The sequence below is a fragment of the Somniosus microcephalus genome, unplaced genomic scaffold (assembly GCF_052327205.1).
Source record: "Somniosus microcephalus isolate GS21.2 unplaced genomic scaffold, FLI_Smic_1.0 unresolved_chr4, whole genome shotgun sequence".
NCBI classification, from domain to species: domain Eukaryota; kingdom Metazoa; phylum Chordata; class Chondrichthyes; order Squaliformes; family Somniosidae; genus Somniosus; species Somniosus microcephalus.
The window spans coordinates 53,277,125-53,298,969 of record NW_028225182.1 but is presented as its reverse complement, the minus strand read 5'-3'; the positions used below and the strand labels follow the sequence as shown (position 1 = coordinate 53,298,969).

General features: G+C 53.9%; 1 protein-coding gene across 6 annotated transcripts in view; it reads right to left on the bottom strand.

Moving 5' to 3' along the window:
- LOC147091105 (uncharacterized) overlaps positions 1-21,845 on the bottom strand; it is an 83,369-nt gene that overhangs the window by 47,828 nt on the left and 13,696 nt on the right. For all 6 annotated transcript variants that reach the window (XM_085977570.1, XM_085977571.1, XM_085977573.1 and 3 more), the window contains exons 3-8: positions 18,833-18,916; positions 16,621-16,671; positions 9,654-9,716; positions 7,565-7,609; positions 5,734-5,796; positions 832-879 (exon numbers count right to left, since the gene is read on the bottom strand). In XM_085977570.1, the coding sequence (XP_085833696.1) occupies positions 832-879; positions 5,734-5,796; positions 7,565-7,609; positions 9,654-9,716; positions 16,621-16,671; positions 18,833-18,916 (354 nt within the window). The remainder of the gene's footprint in view (positions 1-831; positions 880-5,733; positions 5,797-7,564; positions 7,610-9,653; positions 9,717-16,620; positions 16,672-18,832; positions 18,917-21,845) is intronic.

Here is a 21,845-nt window from a genome sequence, read left to right as displayed (position 1 = left end):
CATGTACAGTCGCCCCATCGATCCCACACTCTCCACACCCCAAGTACAGTCGCCACATTGATCCCACACCCTCCACACCCCATGTACAGTCGCCCCATCGATCCCGCACTCTCCACACCCCAAGTACAGTCGCCCCATCGATCCCACACCCTCCACACCTCCAGTACAGTCGCCCCATCGATCCCACACTCTCCACACCCCATGTACAGTCGCCCCATCGATCCCACACTCTCCACACCCCATGTACAGTCGCCCCATCGATCCTACACACTCCACACCCCATGTACAGTCGCCCCATCGATCCCACACACCCCACACCCCCTGTACAGTCGCCCCATCGATCCCACGCTCTCCACACCCCATGTACAGTCGCTCCATCGCTCCCACACACTCCACACCCCATATACAGTCGCCCCATCGATCCCACACCCGATGTACAGTCGCTCCATCGATCCCACTCTCTCCACACCCCATGTACAGTCGCCCCATCGATCCCACACTCTCCACACCCCAAGTACAGTCGCCACATCGATCCCACACCCTCCACACCCCAGGTACAGTCTCTAATCGTTACCCAGCCACGCGACACCGTGACCCAGCCCGGAGTCCCCGCTCTCACCCTCTTCCACTCGGTAAGGCGGCACCACAGGATTGGGAAGCTGGGACAAAGCATCTCCAACTTTGCAAACAACTATTTATGTTGGTGTGGTGGGGGTGGGGGAGGTGGGGAAGGTGGGGAATGGTGGGCTTTTCCCGACGGCGGTGCCAGGATCAGGAGCCTTCCCGACGGAGAACCTTCTGGAAGGGTTTGTCTGTTCCACCGACACTTACTTGTGGTCATGAGCTCTCTGACGGGCCAGAACTTTGCACCTGGTTCCGCTGAAACAGGGAGACAGAAGAAACCATTAGAAACAGCTCAATAATTGCCTTTAGTCCCCAAAGTAATAGCCTGTTCATTCTACTTACCTCTCCCTCTCCCCCCGCCCCCCACTCATCGGTTTTAAGCTTTCCTCCCTATTGTGGCATCGCATCAGGATAGAAACATAGAAACATAGAAGATAGGAGCAGGAGTCGGCCATTCGGCCCCTCGAGCCTGCTCCGCCATTCAATGAGATCATGGCTGATCATCCAAATTCAGTCCCCTGTCCCTGCCTTCTCCCCATATCCCTTGATCCCTTTAGCCTTAAGAAATATATCCAACTCCTTCTTGAATATATTTAATGAATTGGCCTCAACTGCCTTCTGTGGTAGAGAATTCCACAGGTTCACCACTCTCTGGGTGAAGAAATTCCTCCTCATCTCAGTCCTAAATGGCTTACCCCTTATCCTTAGACTGTGACCCCTGGTTCTGGACTCCCCGGCCATCGGGAACATCCTTCCTGCATCTAGTCTGTCCAGTCCTGTTAGAATTTTATAAGTTTCAATGAGATCCCCTCTCATTCTTCTAAACTCCAGCGAGTATAAGCCCAATCGACCCAATCTCTCCTCATACGTCATTCCTGCCATCCCAGGTATCAGTCTGGTGAATCTTCGCTGCAGTCCCTCCATGGCAAGAACATCCTTCCTCAGATAAGGCGACCAAAACTGCACACAATACTCAAGGTGTGGTCTCACCAAGGCCCTGTACAACTGCAGCAAGACATCCTTGCTCCTGTACTCAAACCCTCTCGCTACGAAGGCCAACATACCATTTGCCTTCTTAACCGCCTGCTGCACCTGCATGCTTACCATCAGCGACTGGTGCACAAGGACACCCAGGTCTCGTTGCACTTCCCCTTCTCCCAATCTATTGCCGTTCAGATAATAATCTGCCTTCCTGTTTTTGCCACCAAAGTGGATAACCTCGCATTTATCCACATTATACTGCATCTGCCATGCATCTGCCCAATCACCCAACCTGTCCAAATCATACTGGAGTTTCTCTGCATCTTCCTCACAGCACACATGCCCACCCAGCTTTGTGTCGTCTGCAAACTTGGAGATATTACATTTAGTTCCCTCGTCTAGATAATTTATATTGTGAATAGCTGGGGTCCTAGCACCGATCCCTGCGGTACCCCACTAGCCACTGCCTGCCACTCGGAAAAAGGCCCGTTTATTCCAACTCTTTGCTTCCTGTCTGCCAACTAGTTCTCTATCCAAGTCAGTACCTTACCCCCAATCCCATGTGCTTTAACTTTGCAAGCTAATCTCTTATGTGGGACCTTATCGAAAGCCTTCTGAAAGTCCAAATACACCACAGCCACTGGTTCTCCCTTATCTATTCTACCAGTTACATCCTCAAAAAATTCCAGTAGATTAGTCAAGCACGATTTACCTTTTGTAAATCCATGTTGACTTTGTCCGATCCTGTCACTGTTTTCCAAGTGCTCTGCTATTACATCTTTTATAATGGACTCTAGCATTTTCCCCACTACCGATGTCAGGCTTACCGGTCTATAGTTCCCTGTTTTCTCTCCACCACCTTTTTTAAATAGCGGGGTTACATTAGCTACCCTCCAATCCATGGGAACTGTGCCCGGATTATAATTCCCCAGATGGCCCAGAGTACTTCACAGCCAATCAAATGCCTTTGATCGGCAGTCACTGTTGTGTGCACAGCACGATCCCACAAACAGCAAATGAACGACCAGACAATCGATGTTGGAAATCAGATAAACACAGGAGGGAGAAAGGAATAGAAGGATATGGTGGTGGGGTGAGATGGAGAGGGGTGGGAGGAGGCTGGTGTGGAGCAGAAACACCGGCACGGAGCAGATGGGCTGAATGGCCTGTGTCTGTGCTGAACGTTCTCTGTAATTCTCTCAGTGTACACAGACTGAACTGTTTGTTTTACCATCTTAGATATGGGGAATGCTGCCTCGCTGTTGTCTACCTTGTAAACACTTTTGCAAGTTGACAACTGAGAGCAGCAATGATCCCTTTCAATCCAGCACACAGACTGCAGCAACCAGACAGAACCCAGCAATGCAGCAACCAGACAGAACCCAGCAATGCAGCAACCAGACAGAACCCAGCAATGCAGCAACCAGACAGAACCCAGCAATGCAGCAACCAGACAGAACCCAGCAATGCAGCAACCAGACAGAACCCAACAATGCAGCAACCAGACAGAACCCAACAATGCAGCAACCAGACAGAACCCAGCAATGCAGCAACCAGACAGAATCCAACAATGCAGCAACCAGACAGAACCCAGCAATGCAGCAACCAGACAGAACCCAACAATGCAGCAACCAGACAGAACCCAACAATGCAGCAACCAGACAGAAACCAGCAATGCAGCAACCAGACAGAATCCAACAATGCAGCAACCAGACAGAACCCAACAATGCAGCAACCAGACAGAACCCAACAATGCCGCAACCAGACAGACCCCAACAATGCCGCAACCAGACAGAACCCAACAATGCAGCAATCAGACAGAACCCAACAATGCCGCAACCAGACAGACCCCAACAATGCAGCAACCAGACAGAACCCAACAATGCAGCAACCAGACAGAATCCAACAATGCAGCAACCAGACAGAACCCAACAATGCAGCAACCAGACAGAACCCAACAATGCAGCAACCAGACAGACCCCAACAATGCAGGAACCAGACAGAACCCAACAATGCAGCAACCGGACAGAATCCAACAATGCAGCAATCAGACAGAACCTAGCAATGCAGCAATCAGATAGAACCCAGCAATGCCGCAACCAGATAGAACCCAACAATGCAGCAATCAGACAGAACCCAGCAATGCCGCAACCAGATAGAACCCAGCAATGCCGCAACCAGATAGAATCCACCACCCTTTGTGTGAAGAAGTGCTTCCTGACATCACCCCTGAACGGCCTGGCTCTAATTTTAAGGTTCTGCCCCCTTGTTCTGGACTCCCCCCACCAGAGGAAATAGTTTCTCTATATCCACCCGATCGACTCCTTTAATCATCTTCAACACCTCAATCAGATCACCCCTTAATCTTCTAAACTCGAGGGAATACAAGCCCAGTCTGAGTAACCTGTCCATAGAGACCCGGTATCATTCTGGTGAGCTGTGGCTGCACCTCCTGCAGGGTCAATATATCCTTCCTGAGGTGCGGGGCCCAGAACTGAACACCCAACCCTTGTGGGCGGCCACTTGTGGGAGCCACCAAACAGCTGCCAACCCCAGTAGGTGGGGAACAGCAACAACCTGCATTTATATAGCGCCTTTAACGTAGTAAAACATCCCAAGGTGCTGCACAGGAGCGATTATCAGACAAAATTTGACACCGAGCCACATAAGGCGATATTAGGGCAGGTGAGCACAAGCTTGGTCAAAGAGGTCGGTTTTAAGGAGCATCTTAAAGGAGGAGAGAGAGGCGGAGAGGTTTAGGGAGGGAATTCCAGAGCTCGGGGCCCAGGCAGCTGAAGGCACGGCCGCCAATGGTGGAGCGATGGAAATCGGGGGAATGCTCAAGAGGCCAGAACTGGAGGAGCGCGGAGATCTCGGAGGGTTGTGGGGCTGGAGGAGGTTACAGAGATAGGGAGGAGGGCGAGGCCTTGGAGGGATTTGAAACATTTGAAAACAAGGATGAGGATTTTAAAATTGTGGCTCTGTCGGCCCGGGAGCCAATGTCGGTCAGCGAGTACAAGGCTGATGGGTGAACGGGACTCGGTGCGAGTTAGGACACGATGGCAGCAGAGTTTTGGATGAGCTCAATATGGGAGGCCAGCCAGGAGTGCGTTGGAATAGTCAAGCCTAGAGGCAACAAAGGCCCGGATGAGGGCTTCAGCAGCAGATGAGGTGAGGCAGGGGCGGAGACGGGCGATGTTACTGAGGTGGAAGTAGGCGGTCTTAGCGATGGGGCGGAGATGTGGGGGTCAGAAGCTGATCTCGGGGTCAAACGCGACAACAAGGTTGCGAATGGTCTGGCTCAGCCTCAGACAGTTACCAGGGAGAGGGATTGAAATGGCGGTCAGCAGTGTTCCTGTTAAGCTGTGCAGCTGTCTGGAGGTCCCGGGCAGCCTGCTCGCTGGCTTTACAGTAGGAGAAACCGCGCATGCGCGGAGATCGGAATGGGCCGCGACGTAATAAAACTCACTATGCACTTGGTTCGAGCATAAAGCAAGGCTTTAATCAACTTGTTTCAGAACATGGAGGTCTAGTTGTACTTCACTAGTTCCTGTCTTACAAAATGTCCCTGAACAAGCTGGGCCCACGCCCGAGTATTTATACTCCTTGGACGGCGCCACCAGCTGGCCATCCAGCGTTATTTCATGAGTCGTTTCTTTATGATGATGAGATTTATAACAGGCCGCACACCCAAAAAAATTTAAAGGGGACATTGGTGGTCAGGGAACGGAGTTTGTGGCGGGGACCAAAGACAATGGCTTCGGTCTTCCCAATATTTAGTTGGAGGGAATTTCTGCTCATCCAGGACTGGCTGTCGGACAAGCAGAGTGACAGTGGAGGGGTCGAGAGAGGCGGGGCGGTGAGGCAGAGCTGGGTGTCATCAGCGTACATGTGGAAACTGACGATGTGTTTTTGAATGATATCGTCGAGGGGGCAGCATGTAGATGAGAAACAGAAGGGGGCCAAGGATAGATCCTTGAGGGCCTCCAGAGGTAACGAGGCAGGAGTGGGAGGAGAAGATGGTGTAGGTGATTCTCGCTACGATTAGATAGATAGGAACGGAACCAGGTAAGGGCAAATGGCTGCCAACCCCTGGTACGTTGGCAAATAGCTGTCGGCTCGACTTACCTGCTTCTCGCTTATCTCTGATAACTTCAATAACACCATCACCTTCAATAACCGGGAAACGAGCTGTAATTAGAAAAGGCCGGAGTGATCATAGGAATCAGAGAATTGTACAGCGCAGCGAGCACCCTCTTGGGCCCATCGCACTAGCACCAGCTCTCTGACAGTGATACCCATCCATGGGCAATCACTCACAGGTCTGCTAAGCACTGAGGGAAAAAGAGTGAGAGAGCATCCCCAATCGCATCAGTTCCAGGCAGACCAGATAACTCAACCCCTCCCATACCCCAACACAACCCCTCCGAATCCAATCAGTCCCAACCACAACACATTCCAACTCCACCCAACTCAACCCAACACAACCCAACCCATCCCATCCCATCCCAACTCAAACCCACTCTAACCCCATTCCAACTCAACTCATCTCAACTTAACCGAACCTAACTCAACCCCACCCACCTCAACCCAACTCATCCCAACTCAACTCCACCCACCTCATCCCAACGCCACCCAACTCAACCTAACCCAACTCAACTCCACTCTAACCCTACTCCACCCAACCCAACCCATCCCATTCCAACTCAAACCAACCCAAACCCACTCTAACCCCACTCCAACCCAGCTCATCTCAACCGAACCTAACTCAACCCAGCTCATCCCAACTCAACCCAACTCCACCCAACGCAATTCATCCCAACTCAACCCAACTTTACCCAACCCAACTCATCTCAACTCAAAACTAATCCAACTCAACTCCAACCCAACTTATCCCAACTCAACTCAACCCAATTCCTCCCAATTCCACCCAACTCAACTCAACCTAACCCAACTCAACCCAGCCCCACCCACCTCATCCCAACCCAACTCTCACCAACTCAATCCTAGCCTACCCTACCCAACCCTACCCAACTCAACTGAATGCATCCCAACTCAACCCAACCCGCCCCAACTCAACCCAACTCATCCCAACCCCACTCCACTCCAACCCAACTCATCCCAACTCCACTCCAACCCAACCCCACCCACCTCATCTCATCTCATCTCATCTCAACTCATCTCAACTCATCTCAACTCATCTCAACTCAACCCACCCCAACTGAACCCAACCCAACTCTACCCAACCAACTCAACCCACCCCGACAGAAGCCAACACTGCAGCAATTGGTTCCACCAGCTCATGTTGATCCTCTTACCCACTGCTGCATTTATTTGTTAATCTCTCTGTGTCTCAGTCCAAGCGACCTCACATTCTGGGTTCCTCCACCCCTCCCCCTCCACAGCTCTTTTCCTAGTCAAGGAACTTGGTTGAACATCTCACCCCAGGCGATGCAGCCCCTCCCCCCCTCAGTACAGCGCTGGGGTGGGTCGGCTCATGAAGGAAACAGCTTTTACCGAGGATTTACCGGCTGTTGAGAGACCTGATCCACTCTTACAGCTGCCCGGCAGTCCCTTCCCCCAAGTGGGCATTGTGTGCGAACAGGCTATTCGACTTGAGGTTGCATCGCAGGCCTACCCATCCTGCCCTCATGCCTCTGCCCTGAGCGTTGCCCGATGCCGAATTCAATCGATCCTTTGTCATGTGTCGGTCCCGACAGCGAGTGTTGGACAACTATTCGACTGTGGGGGGCATCACGGCCGAGCTTGCGCTAACCAGAGAGCCACACATGCGCACTTCGCGGCTGGGGTCTCCGGGCAGCAGTGGAGGTGCTGAGGCTAGTTGTAATGAGCCTCTTCCTCGTGCCTCCCACCCCCACCCCACCCCCTATTCCGGGTTTCTCTTACAGGTGCCTTGTTCTTTGCTTCCCCAAAAAGATCTTTCTGCTTAAATACCTACTGGTGGTGACGTATTCTTTGATTGGCCGGAACATCACAGTATGCTCTGTTTAAACAGGGACAACAGGATTAAACTGTTATATTAAACAAAACATTCAACTTCAAAACCGAAAATGCAAAGTGCACCTCTGTGCCCTCTTGCTCTTACCCCCCTGCCGTTAGCAATCTGGACCTGGGTACCTCTACTCCCCGTTTCACGCCTTTCCCAAAGCAGCCATTCCAGACACGAGCCAAAGCAGCCTCTTTGACCATGGTGGGCATATCTTGCCCTCATTCGATATACGGCCATGTGCAGTTACCAGCGGGCGGTAAGGAGGGTGGGGTTACTGGAAACGGGAGGTCTACTTCTGCTGTTCCCAGCTCTAGCTAGGAAGTTTTTAAAAAATTCATTCACAGGATGTGGCCGTCACCGGCAAGGCCGGCATTTATTGCCCACTCCTAATTGCCCTTGAGAAGGTGGTGGTGAGCCGCCTTCTTGAACCGCTGCAGTCCGTGTGGTGAAGGTGCTCCCACAGTGCTGTTAGGGAGGGAGTTCCAGGATTTTGACCCAGCGACGATTAAGGAACGGCCAATATATTTCCAAGTCAGGATGGTGTTGACTTGGAGGGGAACTTGGAGGTGATGGTGTTCCCATGTGCCTGCTGCCCTTGTCCTTCTAGGTGGAAGAGGTCGCGGGTTTGGGAGGTGCTGCCGAAGAAGCCTTGGCGAGTTGCTGTAGGGCACGATTGAGGGGCAGTACTGAGGGAGCGCCGCACTGTCGGAGGGGCAGTACTGAGGGAACGCCGCACTGTCGGAGGGGCAGTACTGAGGGAGCGCCGCACTGTCGGAGGGGCAGTACTGAGGGAGCGCCGCACTGTCGGAGGGGCAGTACTGAGCGAGCGCCGCACTGTCGGAGGGGCAGTACTGAGGGAGCGCCGCACTGTGGGAGGGGAAGTACTGAGGGAGCGCCGCACTGTCGGAGGGGCAGTACTGAGGGAACGCCGCACTGTCGGAGGGGCAGTACTGAGGGAGCGCCGCACTGTCAGAGGGGCAGTACTGAGGGAGCGCCGCACTGTCGGAGGGGCAGTACTGAGCGAGCGCCGCACTGTCGGAGGGGCAGTACTGAGCGAGCGCCGCACTGTCGGAGGGGAAGTACTGAGGGAGCGCCGCACTGTCGGAGGGGCAGTACTGAGGGAACGCCGCACTGTCGGAGGGGCAGTACTGAGGGAGCGCCGCACTGTCGGAGGGGCAGTACTGAGCGAGCGCCGCACTGTCGGAGGGGCAGTACTGAGGGAGCGCTGCACTGTCAGAGGGGCAGTACTGAGGGAACGCCGCACTGTCGGAGGGGCAGTACTGAGGGAGCGCCGCACTGTCGGAGGGGCAGTACTGAGCGAGCGCCGCACTGTCGGAGGGGCAGTACTGAGGGAGCGCTGCACTGTCGGAGGGGCAGTACTGAGGGAGCGCCGCACTGTCGGAGGGGCAGTACTGAGGGAGCGCCGCACTGTCGGAGGGGCAGTACTGAGGGAGCGCTGCACTGTCGGAGGGGCAGTACTGAGGGAACGCCGCACTGTCGGAGGGGCAGTACTGAGGGAGCGCCGCACTGTCGGAGGGGCAGTACTGAGCGAGCGCCGCACTGTCGGAGGGGCAGTACTGAGGGAGCGCTGCACTGTCGGAGGGGCAGTACTGAGGGAGCGCCGCACTGTCGGAGGGGCAGTACTGAGCGAGCGCCGCACTGTCGGAGGGGCAGTACTGAGGGAGCGCTGCACTGTCAGAGGGGCCATCTTTTGGATAAGATATTAAACCAAGGTGAATGTGAATGTGAATCAACTCCTTTAATCATCTTAAACACCTCGATTAGATCGCCCCTTAATCTTCTAAACTCGAGGGAACACAAGCCCAGTCTGTGCAACCTGACCTCGTAATTTAACCCTTTTAGCCCCCGGGTATCGTTCTGGTGAATCTGTGCTGCTCCCCCTCCAAGGCTGAGATATCCTTCCTGAGGGGCGGGGCCCAGGACTGAACACCCATTCTTGAGGGGCGGCCACTTGTTGGAGCCACCAAACGGCTGCCAACCCCTGGTATGCGGGCAAACAGCTGTTGGCTTTACTTACCTGCTTCTCGCTTATCTCGAATAACTTCAACAACCCCATTATCTTCCAGCAGCGGGTAACGGGCTGTAATTAGAAAAGGCTGGAGTGATCATAGGAATCAAAGAATTGTACAGCGCAGCGAGCGCCCCCTTGGGCCCAGCGCCAGCGCCAACTCACTGACAGAGGTGTCCATCCACGGGCCATCAGTCTCAGGCCTGCTGAGCACTGGGGAGAAAAAGGTGCAGCCTGTCCTCATAATCCCCAAATGCATCAGTTCCAGGCAGACCTGAAAACCCAACCCCTCCCAAACCATCCAAACCCCTCCCAAACCATCCAAACCCCTCCCAAACCATCCAAACCCCTCCCAAACCATCCAAACCCCTCCCAACCCAACTCAACCCCTCCCAACCCAACCCAACTCAACTCAACTCCAACCCAACCCCTCCCAACCCAACTCCAACTCAACTCCAACCCAACCCCTCCCAACCCAACTCCAACTCAACTCCAACCCAACCCAACTCAACTCAACTCAACTCAACCCCTCCCAACTCAACTCAACTCCAACCCAACTCAACTCAACTCCAACCCAACCCAACTCAATCTATCGCAACTCAACCCCTCCCAACCCAACTCAACTCAACTCCTCCCAACTCAACTCAACCCCTCCCAACCCAACTCAACTCAACTCCAACCCAACCCCTCCCAACTCAACTCCAACTCAACTCAACCCCTCCCAACCCAACCCAACTCAACCCCTCCCAACTCAACTCAACCCCTCCCAACTCAACTCAACTCAACCCCTCCCAACTCAACTCAACCCCTCCCAACCCAACTCAACTCAACTCCAACCCAACCCCTCCCAACCCAACCCAACTCAACTAAAACTCAACCCAACTCAACTCCTCCCAACTCAACTCAACCCCTCCCAACTCAACTCAACCTCAACCCCTCCCAACTCAACCCAACTCAACTCCAACTCAACTCAACTCCAACCCAACCCCTCCCAACTCAACTCAACTCAACCCCTCCCAACTCAACCCAACCCCTCCCAACTCAACTCAACTCAACCCCTCCCAACCCAACTCAACCCAACTCCAACTCAACCCCTCCCAACCCAACTCAACTCAACTCCAACCCAACCCCTCCCAACTCAACTCCAACTCAACTCAACCCCTCCCAACTCAACTCAACCCCTCCCAACCCAACCCAACTCAACTCCTCCCAACTCAACTCAACCCCTCCCAACCCAACTCAACTCAACCCCTCCCAACCCAACTCAACTCAACTCCAACCCAACCCCTCCCAACTCAACTCCAACTCAACTCAACCCCTCCCAACTCAACTCAACCCCTCCCAACCCAACCCAACTCAACCCCTCCCAACTCAACTCAACCCCTCCCAACTCAACTCAACTCAACCCCTCCCAACTCAACTCAACCCCTCCCAACCCAACTCAACTCAACTCCAACCCAACCCCTCCCAACCCAACTCCAACTCAACCCCTCCCAACTCAACTCAACCCCTCCCAACCCAACCCAACTCAACTAAAACTCAACCCAACTCAACTCCTCCCAACTCAACTCAACCCCTCCCAACTCAACTCAACCTCAACCCCTCCCAACTCAACCCAACTCAACTCCAACTCAACTCAACTCCAACCCAACCCCTCCCAACTCAACTCAACTCAACCCCTCCCAACTCAACTCAACCCCTTCCAACTCAACTCAACTCAACCCCTCCCAACCCAACTCAACTCAACTCCTCCCAACTCAACTCAACTCCTCCCAACTCAACCCCTCCCAACTCAACTCAACTCAACCCCTCCCAACTCAACCCCTCCCAACCCAACTCAATGCCTCCCAACTCAACCCAACCCCTACCAACTCAACTCAACTCAACCCCTCCCAACTCAACTCAACCCCTCCCAACTCAACTCAACCCCTCCCAACTCAACTCAACCCCTCCCAACTCAACTCAACTCAACCCCTCCCAACTCAACCCCTCCCAACCCAACTCAACGCCTCCCAACTCAACCCAACCCCTACCAACTCAACTCAACTCAACCCCTCCCAACTCAACTCAACCCCTCCCAACTCAACTCAACCCCTCCCAACTCAACTCAACCGCTCCCAACTCAACTCAACTCAACCCCTCCCAACTCAACTCAACTCAACCCCTCCCAACTCAACTCAACTCAACCCCTCCCAACTCAACTCAACTCAACCCCTCCCAACCCAACCTCAATCCAATCTATCCCAACCCTCACCGTCGTGCCTGTGCCGGCTCTTTGAACGAGCTCTCCAATTAGTCCCACTCCCCCCTGCTCTTTCCCCACAGCCCTGTGAATTTTTCCCTTCAAGTATTTATCCAATTCTCTTTTGAAAGTTACTATTGAATCTGCTTCCACCGCCCTTTCAGGCAGCACGTTCCAGATCACAACAACTCGCTGCGTTTAAACATTCTCCTCATCTCCCCTCTGGTTCTTTTGCCGATTATCTTCACTCTGTGTCCTCTGGTTACCGACCCTCCTGCCACTGGAAACAGTTTCTCCTTATTTACTCCATCGAAACCCTGCATGATTTTGAACGCCTCGATTAAATCTCCTCTTAACCTTCCCTACTCTAAGGAGAACAACCCCAGCTTCTCCAGTCTCTCCACGTCACTGAAGTCCCTCATTCCTGGTACCATTCTGGTAAATCTCCTCCGCACCCTCTCCAAGGCCTTGACATCCTTCCTAAAGTGCGGTGCCCAGAGTTGGACACAATACTCCAGTTGAGGTCGAACCAGTGTTTTATAAAGGTTCATCATAACTTCCTTGCTTTTGTACTCTATACCTCTGGTTATAAAGCCCGGGATCCCGTAAGCTTTTTTAACAGTCTTCTCAGTTTGAGCAGTCACCTTCAAAGATGTGTTTCTGTAAACCCCTGGGGGTCTCTATTCCTGCACCCCCTTTAAAATTGGTCCATTTCGTTTATATTGCCTCCCCTCATTCTTCCTACCAAAATTAAGTATTAAATTTCATCTGCCACTTCTCCAGTCTGTCTCTGTCCTCCTGAAGTCTGTTACTATCCTCCATGACTATGACTACATTTCTGAGTTTCGTGGCATCTGCAAACTTTGATATTGTGCTCTGTGTACCCAAGTCAAGCTCATTAATATACATCAAAAAGAGCAGTGGACCTAATACTGACCCCCTGGGGAACACCACTGTATACTTCCCTCCAGTCGGAGAAGCAACCATTCACCACTCCTCTCTGCTTTCCCTTCCCGTAGCCAATTTTATATCCACGCTGCCACCGTCCCTTTAATCCCATGGGCTTCAGTTTTGCTAACAAGTCTATTGTGTGTGACTTTATCAAATGCCTTTTGAAAGTCCAGATACAAAACATCAACCGCTCGAACCTCATCCGCCCTCTGTTACTTCATCAAAGATTTAATCAAGTTAGTCAAACACGATTTCCCTTTAACAAAGCAGTGATGGCTGTCACTTATGAACTAGTGACATTTAATTTTGTCCTGGATTATTATCTCAAAGATTCCCATAAACCGCCGTTAAACTGACTGGCCTGTCATTGCCAGGTTTATCGCTCACTCTCCCCTTTTTGAACGGGGGTGTAATATTTGCAATTCTCCAGTCCTCTGGCACCAGCACTGTATCCAAGGAGGATTGGAAGATTATGGCCAGTACCTCTGCAAATTCCAGACTTACTGACCTCAGCATCCTAGGATGCATCCGACCCGGTCCTGGAGACGTTTCTACTTCGAGCACAGCCAACCGTTAAAGTATCTCCTCTTTATATTTACTCTAGAGTAGATACAGAGTAAAGCTCCCTCTACACTGTCCCATCAAACACTCCCAGGGCCGGTACAGCACGGGTTAGATACAGAGTAAAGCTCCCTCTACACTGTCCCATCACACACTCCCAGGGCAGGTACAGCACGGGTTAGATACAGAGTAAAGCTCCCTCTACACTGTCCCATCAAACTCTCCCAGGGCAGGTACAGCACGGGTTAGATACAGAGTAAAGCTCCCTCTACACTGTCCCATCAAACACTCCCAGGGCAGGTACAGCACGGGTTAGATACAGAGTAAAGCTCCCTCTACACTGTCCCATCAAACACTCCCAGGGCAGGTACAGCACGGGTTAGATACAGAGTAAAGCTCCCTCTAAACTGTCCCATCAAACACTCCCAGGGCAGGTACAGCACGGGTTAGATACAGAGTAAAGCTCCCTCTACATTGTCCCATCAAACACACCCAGGGCAGGTACAGCAGAGGTTAGATACAGAGTAAAGCTCCCTCTACACTGTCCCATCAAACACTCCCAGGGCAGGTACAGCACGGGGTTAGATGCAGAGTAAAGCTCCCTCCACACTGTCCCATCAAACACTCCCAGGGCAGGTACAGCAGAGGGTTAGATACAGAGTAAAGCTCCCTCTACGCTGTCCCATCAAACACTCCCAGGGCAGGTACAGCACGGGTTAGATACAGAGTAAAGCTCCCTCTACACTGTCCCATCAAACACTCCCAGGGCTGGTACAGCACGGGTTTAGATACAGAGTAAAGCTCCCTCTACACTGTCCCATCAAACACTCCCAGGGCAGGTACAGCACGGGTTAGATACAGAGTAAAGCTCCCTCTACACTGTCCCATCAAACACTCCCATGGCAGGTACAGCACGGGTTAGATACAGAGTAAAGCTCCCTCTACACTGTCCCATCAAACACACCCAGGGCAGGTACAGCAGAGGTTAGATACAGAGTAAAGCTCCCTCTACACTGTCCCATCAAACACTCCCAGGGCAGGTACAGCACGGGGTTAGATGCAGAGTAAAGCTCCCTCCACACTGTCCCATCAAACACTCCCAGGGCAGGTACAGCAGAGGGTTAGATACAGAGTAAAGCTCCCTCTGCACTGTCCCGTCAAACACTCCCAGGGCAGGTACATCATGGGTTAGATACAGAGTAAAGCTCCCTCTACCCCGTCCCATCAAACACACCAGGGCAGGTACAGCACGGGTTAGATACAGAGTAAAGCTCCCTCTACACTGTCCCATCAAACACTCCCAGGGCAGGTACAGCACGGGTTAGATACAGAGTAAAGCTCCCTCTGCACTGTCCCATCAAACATGCCGAGGGCAGGTACAGCATGGGTTAGATACAGAGTAAATCTCCCTCTACACTGTCCCATCAAACACTCCCAGGGCAGGTACAGCATGGGTTAGATACAGAGTAAAGCTCCCTCTACACTGTCCCATCAAACACTCCCAGGGCAGGTACAGCATGGGTTAGATACAGAGTAAAGCTCCCTCTACACTGTCCCATCAAACACTCCCAGAGCAGGTACAGCACGGGTTAGATACAGAGTAAAGCTCCTTCTGTTCTGTCTCACCAATGCTCCTCAGCTCCAAACTCTAAGGAGCGCCCTCTCCTGCACCAGTGAGACCTTTCCCCAACTCCCGCCTGCTAATTCAGTGGGCGCTTGGAGTAAGATTACCGGTCGAGTGCTGGATCAGAGCCAGTTTGTTAGCCATCGCCACGGTCGCTGGACGGGGAAGCACTAGCACGAGCAGAAACAGACGAGTCTTGCGTCCCATGGGCCCGGCCTGTGCTGGGCGGGTGGGCGGAGTGGGGGGGTCCCGGTGCCTAACCCAGTGCAGGGGCCAATCCTGCGGGGCTCTGTTTCTGGAGATGTTCCTTCGATCGCGACACTACTCATAGAAACACAGAAACATAGAAGATAGGAGCAGGAGTAGGTCATTCAGCCCCTTGAGCCTGCTCCGCCATTCAATGCGATCATGGCTGATCATCCAAATTCAGTACCCTGTCCCTGCCTTCTCCCCATATCCCTTGATCCCTGTAGCCTTAAGAAATATATCTAACTCCTTCTTGAATATATTTATTGTATTGGCCTCCACTGCCTTCTATGGTAGAGAATTCCACAGGTTCACCACTCTCTGGGTGAAGAAATTCCTCTTCATCTCTGTCCTAAATGGCCTACCCCTTATCCTTAGACTGTGACCCCTGGTTCTGGACTTCCCCCGCCATCAGGAACATCCTTCCTGCATCTAGTCTGTCCAGGCCTGACAGAATTTTATAAGTTTCAATGAGATCCCCTCTCATTCTTCTAAACTCCAGCGAATATAAGCCCAATCGACCCAATCTCTCTTCATAAGTCATTCCTGCCATTCCAGGTATTAGTCTGGTGAATCTTCGCTGCACTCCCTCCATGGCAAGAACATCCTTCCTCAGATAAGGCGACCAAAACTGCACACAATACTCAAGGTGTGGTCTCACCAAGGCCCTGTACAACTGCAGCAAGACATCCTTGTTCCTGTACTCGAACCCTCTTGCTACGAAGGCCAACATATCATTTGCCTTCTTAACCGCCTGCTGCACCTGCATGCTTACCTTCAGCGACTGGTGCACAAGGACACCCAGGTCTCGTTGCACTTCCCCTTCTCCCAATCTATTGCCGTTCAGATAATAATCTGCCTTCCTGTTTTTGACACCAAAGTGGATAACCTCGCATTTATCCACGTTATACAGGTAGACTATCCTTTATCCGAAAACCTCCGGACCAGCCGTGTTTCGGTTTTCGGAAAATTTCGGATTTTGGAAGGTATTTTATAAGACTGGGAAATTTGTCGGGGGTGGGTCGGCGGGGGTCGGCGGGGGGGGTCGGCGGGGGGGTCGTCGGCGGGGGTCCACGGGGGGGGTCGGCGGGAGTCAGGGTCGGCGGGGGGGAGTCGGCGGGAGTCAGGGTCGGCGGGGGGTCGGCAGGGGGGTCGGCGGGGGTCGGGGTCGGCGGGGGTCCGCAGGGGGTCGTCGGCGGGGGTCGGGGTCGTGCGCACGACTTACGCTGAACGAAAAAACCTTCGGTTTTTAGAGGGTTTCGGTTTTCGGAAGTTCGGATAAAAGGTAGTCTACCTGTATTGCATCTGCCATGCTTCTGCCCAATCACCCAACCTGTCCAAATCATACTCACAGGTTGTTTGAGTCTCCTCAACTGGCCAGAACGTTGGTGACGGAGCGGGTTCTGTTGACAGCGAGAGAAAGCATTTTACAAAAAATAATTAATACCGCCCTCGCCCACTGCCCCCCCACCTCCCCTACTCCCGCCCGCTAACTTATCTCGCTCCTCCCCTGGGAGCTCTGTCTCTCCCTGGGTGCAGTTCCACAGACGCATGGGCCGCCCTCCCTCCGCTGCCTCCGGCATTGGGCCCATTCCTCAGCTGCTAATCGACCATGGGAGGCGCCGCATTACACTCCCGATCCTGATGCCACGCGACGTCCGTACCCGCACTTTCCAGCACGGGAGGGCGGCGGTCACTGGGCAACGATCGGGAGCCCCAGTTTTACTTCTTGCTAATCCGGGGGCAGGGAACCGTGGCCCTGCCTGCTCCCCGGATCCGCCAAGCTCATATCAGTAAAGTCAGCAGAGGTCAGGGGTGGAACCTGGGGGACTGGTCTGCCCGCCTCAGTCCCACACCTGCTGCTGCATTTAGACACTGAGACCCCCCAGGCCATTTTTATTATGATAGTTCGAATGACTTTGGCATTTAACTAATCTTTGAACATGCAACAAAGACTGCGGGACAGGCCCTGATGATGGGTCAGTATATAAATACAGAGACAGGGATGGTGATAAAGAGAGAGATTGAGATGGAAGGACAGATAGAGAGTGAAACAGAGTAAGAGAGAGAGAGTGTGAAAGAACTGGGCAGAAACACACTCACAGACACAGCGAGACAGACAGACACGCATCTAGACAGGCCGAGACAGACAGACAGACGTGCACCGACACAGGCAGACAGAGGTGCGCCGAAACAGGCTGAGACAGACACGCACCAAGACAGACATGCACCGAGACAGGCAGACAGACACGCACCGAGACAGACAGAGACAGACAGACAGATGCGCACTGAGACAGACAGTCAGGTGCGCCGAAACAGGCCGAGACAGACAGACAGACACGCACCGAGACAGGCTGAGACAGACAGACAGACGTGCACCAAGACAGACGCGCACCAACACAGGCAGACAGAGGTGCGCCAAAACAGGTTGAGACAGACAGACACGCACCGAGACAGGCTGAGACAGACAGACGCGCACCGAGACAGGCTGAGACAGACAGACAGACGTGCACCAAGACAGACGCGCACCAACACAGGCAGACAGAGGTGCGCCAAAACAGGTTGAGACAGACAGACACGCACCGAGACAGGCTGAGACAGACAGACGCGCACCGAGACAGGCTGAGACAGACAGACAGACGTGCACCAAGACAGACGTGCACCAAGACAGGCAGACAGAGGTGCGCCAAAACAGGTTGAGACAGACAGACGCGCACCGAGACAGGCTGAGACAGACGCGCACCGGGACAGGTGGAGATAGACGCGCACCGAGACAGGCAGGCAGAGGTGCGCCGAGACAGACAGACAGACATGCACCGAGCCAGACAGACAAGACACGCACCGAGACAGACAGACAGACGTGTACCGAGACAGACAGACAAGACGTGTACCGAGACAGACAGACAAGACGCGCACCGAGACAGACAGACAAGACACGCACCGAGACAGACAGGTAGACGCGCACCGAGACAGACAGACAGACAGAGGTGCGCCCAGACAGACAGACAAGACACGCACTGAGACAGACAGACAGACGCGCACCGAGACAGACTGGCAGACTCGCGCTGAGACAGACAGACAAGACACACACCGAGACAGACAGACAAGACACGCACCGAGACAGACTGGCAGACTCGCGCCGAGACAGACAGACAAGACACGCACCGAGACAGACAGACAAGACACGCACCGAGACAGACAGACAGATGCGCACCGAGACAGACTGGCAGACTCGCGCCGAGACAGATAGAGACAGTGAGAGTGAAACAGGCAGAGGCAGAATCACACACAGAGACAGAGGAAAGAGAGAGAGAGTGAGAGTGTGATCTAGAGCGAAACAGAGACAGCAAAAGTGAAACAGGCGCACAGAGAGGGGATGGAGAGTGAGAGTGCGACACAGAGACGGACAGATATAGGGACACAGAGAGCCCCAGACAAAGACACCGACAGACAGACAGATAGAAAGAAGCGTGGAGATGGGTAGAGGGAGACAAGCAGACAGCAAACGGAGTGCGAGGCAGGGACAGACGCACAGTCACGACGACAGGTGGCTGTTTCCTGTACCTGCACGCTTGTCCCTGATGTATTCTACCATGCCCCCATCAGTATAGGCCTCGATCCTCTCCTCTGGATAGTCAATGGCTGCAACTGAAACAGGAACAAACAGGTTAGTTGGTGGAAAAGAACTTGAATTTCTACAATGCCTTTCAGCACCTCAGGACGTCCCAAAGCGCTTTCTGTAGCGCAGTCACTTGTTGTATTGTAGGAAACGCAGCAACCAATTTGTGCACAGCAAGCTCCCACAAGTAACACCGTAATAATGACCAGATCATCTGTTTTAGTGATGTTGGTTGAGGGATAAATATTGGCCTAGGACACCGGGGAGAACTCCCCTGCTCTTCTTCGAAATAGTGGCCGTGGGATCTTTTATATCTACCGGAGAGGGGAAGACATATTGGTTTAATGTCTTAGCCTAAAGACGGCAACTCCGACAGTGCAGTGCTCCCTCAGTACTGCCCCTCCGACAGTGCGGCGCTCCCTCAGTACTGCCCCTCCAACAGTGCGGCACTCCCTCAATACCGCCCCTCCGACAGTGCGGCGCTCCCTCAGTACCGCCCCTCTGACAGTGTGGCACTCCCTCAATATCACCCCTCCGACAGTGCGGCGCTCCCTCAGTACCGCCCCTCCGACAATGCAGCACTCCCTCAGCACTGCCCCTCCGACAGTGCGGCGCTCCCTCAGTACCACCCCTCCGACAATGCAGCACTCCCTCAGCACTGCTCCTCCGACAGTGGAGTGATCCATCATTACTGCCCCTCCTATAGTGCAGCGCTCCCTCAGTACTGCCCCTCCGACAGTGCGGCGCTCCCTCAGTACTGCCCCTCCAACAGTGCGGCACTCCCTCAATACCGCCCCTCCGACAGTGCGGCGCTCCCTCAGTACCGCCCCTCTGACAGTGCGGCACTCCCTCAATACCACCCCTCCGACAGTGCGGCGCTCCCTCAGTACCGCCCCTCCGACAATGCAGCACTCCCTCAGCACTGCCCCTCCGACAGTGCGGCGCTCCCTCAGTGCCGCCCCTCCGACAATGCAGCACTCCCTCAGCACTGCCCTTCCGACAGTGGAGTGATCCATCATTACTGCCCCTCCTATAGTGCAGCGCTCCCTCAGTACTGCCCCTCCGACAGTGCGGCGCTCCCTCAGTACTGCCCCTCCGACAGTGCAGCGCTCCTTCAGTACTGCCCCTCCGACAGTGCGGCGCTCCCTCAGTACTGCCCCTGCGACAGTGCGGCGCTCCCTCAGTACTGCCCCTCCGACAGTGCGGCGCTCCCTCAGTACTGCCCCTCCGACAGTGCGGCGCTCCCTCAGTACTGCCCCTCTGACAGTGCGGCACTCCCTCAGTACTGCCCCTCCGACAGTGCAGCGCTCCTTCAGTACTGCCCCTCCGACAATGCAGCGCTCCCTCAGTACAGCCCCTCCGACAGTGCAGTGCTCCCTCAGTACTGCCCCTCCGACAGTGCAGCACTCCCTCAGCACTGCCCCTCCGACAGTGCAGCGCTCCATCAGTACTGCCCCTCCGATAGTGCAGCGCTCCCTCAGTACTGCCCCTCCGACAGTGCGGCGCTCCCTCAATACCGCCCCTCCGACAGTGTGGCATTCCCTCAGTACTGCCCCTCCGATAGTGCGGCGCTCCCTCAGTACTGCCCCTCCGACAGTGCGGCGCTCCCTCAGTACTGCCCCTTCGACAGTGCGGCGCTCCCTCAGTACTGCCCCTCCGACAGTGCGGCGCTCCCTCAGTACTGCCCCTTCGACAGTGCGGCGCTCCCTCAGCACTGCCCCTCCGACAGTGCAGCGCTCCCTCAGTACTGCCCCTCCGACAGTGCGGCGCTCCCTCAGCACTGCCCCTCCGACAGTGCAGCGCTCCCTCAGTACTGCCCCTCCGACAGTGCGGCGCTCCCTCAGCACTGCCCCTCCGACAGTGCGGCACTCCCTCAGTACTGCCCCTCCGATAGTGCAGCGCTCCCTCAGTACTGCCCCTCCGACAGTGCGGCGCTCCCTCAGTACTGCCCCTCCGACAGTGCGGCGCTCCCTCAGTACTGCCCCTCCGACAGTGCGGCGCTCCCTCAGTACTGCACTGGGAGTGTCAGCCTAGGTTATGTGCTCAAGTCTCTGGAGCGGGACTCGAACCCATGACCTTTGGACTCGTCATGTGCCAGCTTTTTAATTTCGAGACTTAAAAAAAAAACAGAATTGAAATTCTCAAACTACTGTGGTGGGAGAACCCCTTGTTCTCCAGATTATTAGTCCAGGCCTCTAGATTACTAGTCCAGCAGCCTAACCACTACACCACTGCACCCTAGCTTAGTGGGAATCAGGTTCAAATCAAGCCCAGGTCGAGAGGAGGAAAGCCTCTTCTCTGCCAGATAGACGGGATGTCCAATTGCCTTTTGAAAGTTCCTCTGGAATCTGCCTCCACCCCCCTTTCAGGTGGAGCGTTCCAGATCACAACCACCCTCGGTGTGAAAGAATGTTTCCTCATTTTCCCACCAGTTCTTTTCCCAATTATTTTAATCTATGAGCTTCGGTTCGCGACCCACTTGCCAGAGGATACAGTTTCTCCCTACTTGCTCTATCAAGACCCCTCATTAATTTTGAATACATCAATTAGGTCTCCCCTTAACCTACTCTGCTCTAAGGAGAACAATTACAGCCTCTCCAATCTCTCCGTAAACTGAAGTCCCTCATAAGAACATCAGAAATAGGAGCAGGAGTCGGCCATTCGGCCCCTCGAGCCTGCTCCGCCATTCGGCCCCTCGAGCCTGCTCCGCCATTCAATAAGATCATGGCTGATCTTCCACCTCAACTCCACTTTCCCGCCTGATCCCCATATCCCTCGATTCCCCGAGAGTCCAAAAATCTAGCGATCTCCGTCTTGAATATACTCAACGACTGAGCCTCCACAGCCCTCTGGGGCAGAGAATTCCACAGGTTCACCACCCTCTGAGTGAAGAAATTTCTCCTCATCTCAGTCCTAAATGGCCGACCCCTTATTCTGAGACTGTGACCCCTGGTTCTA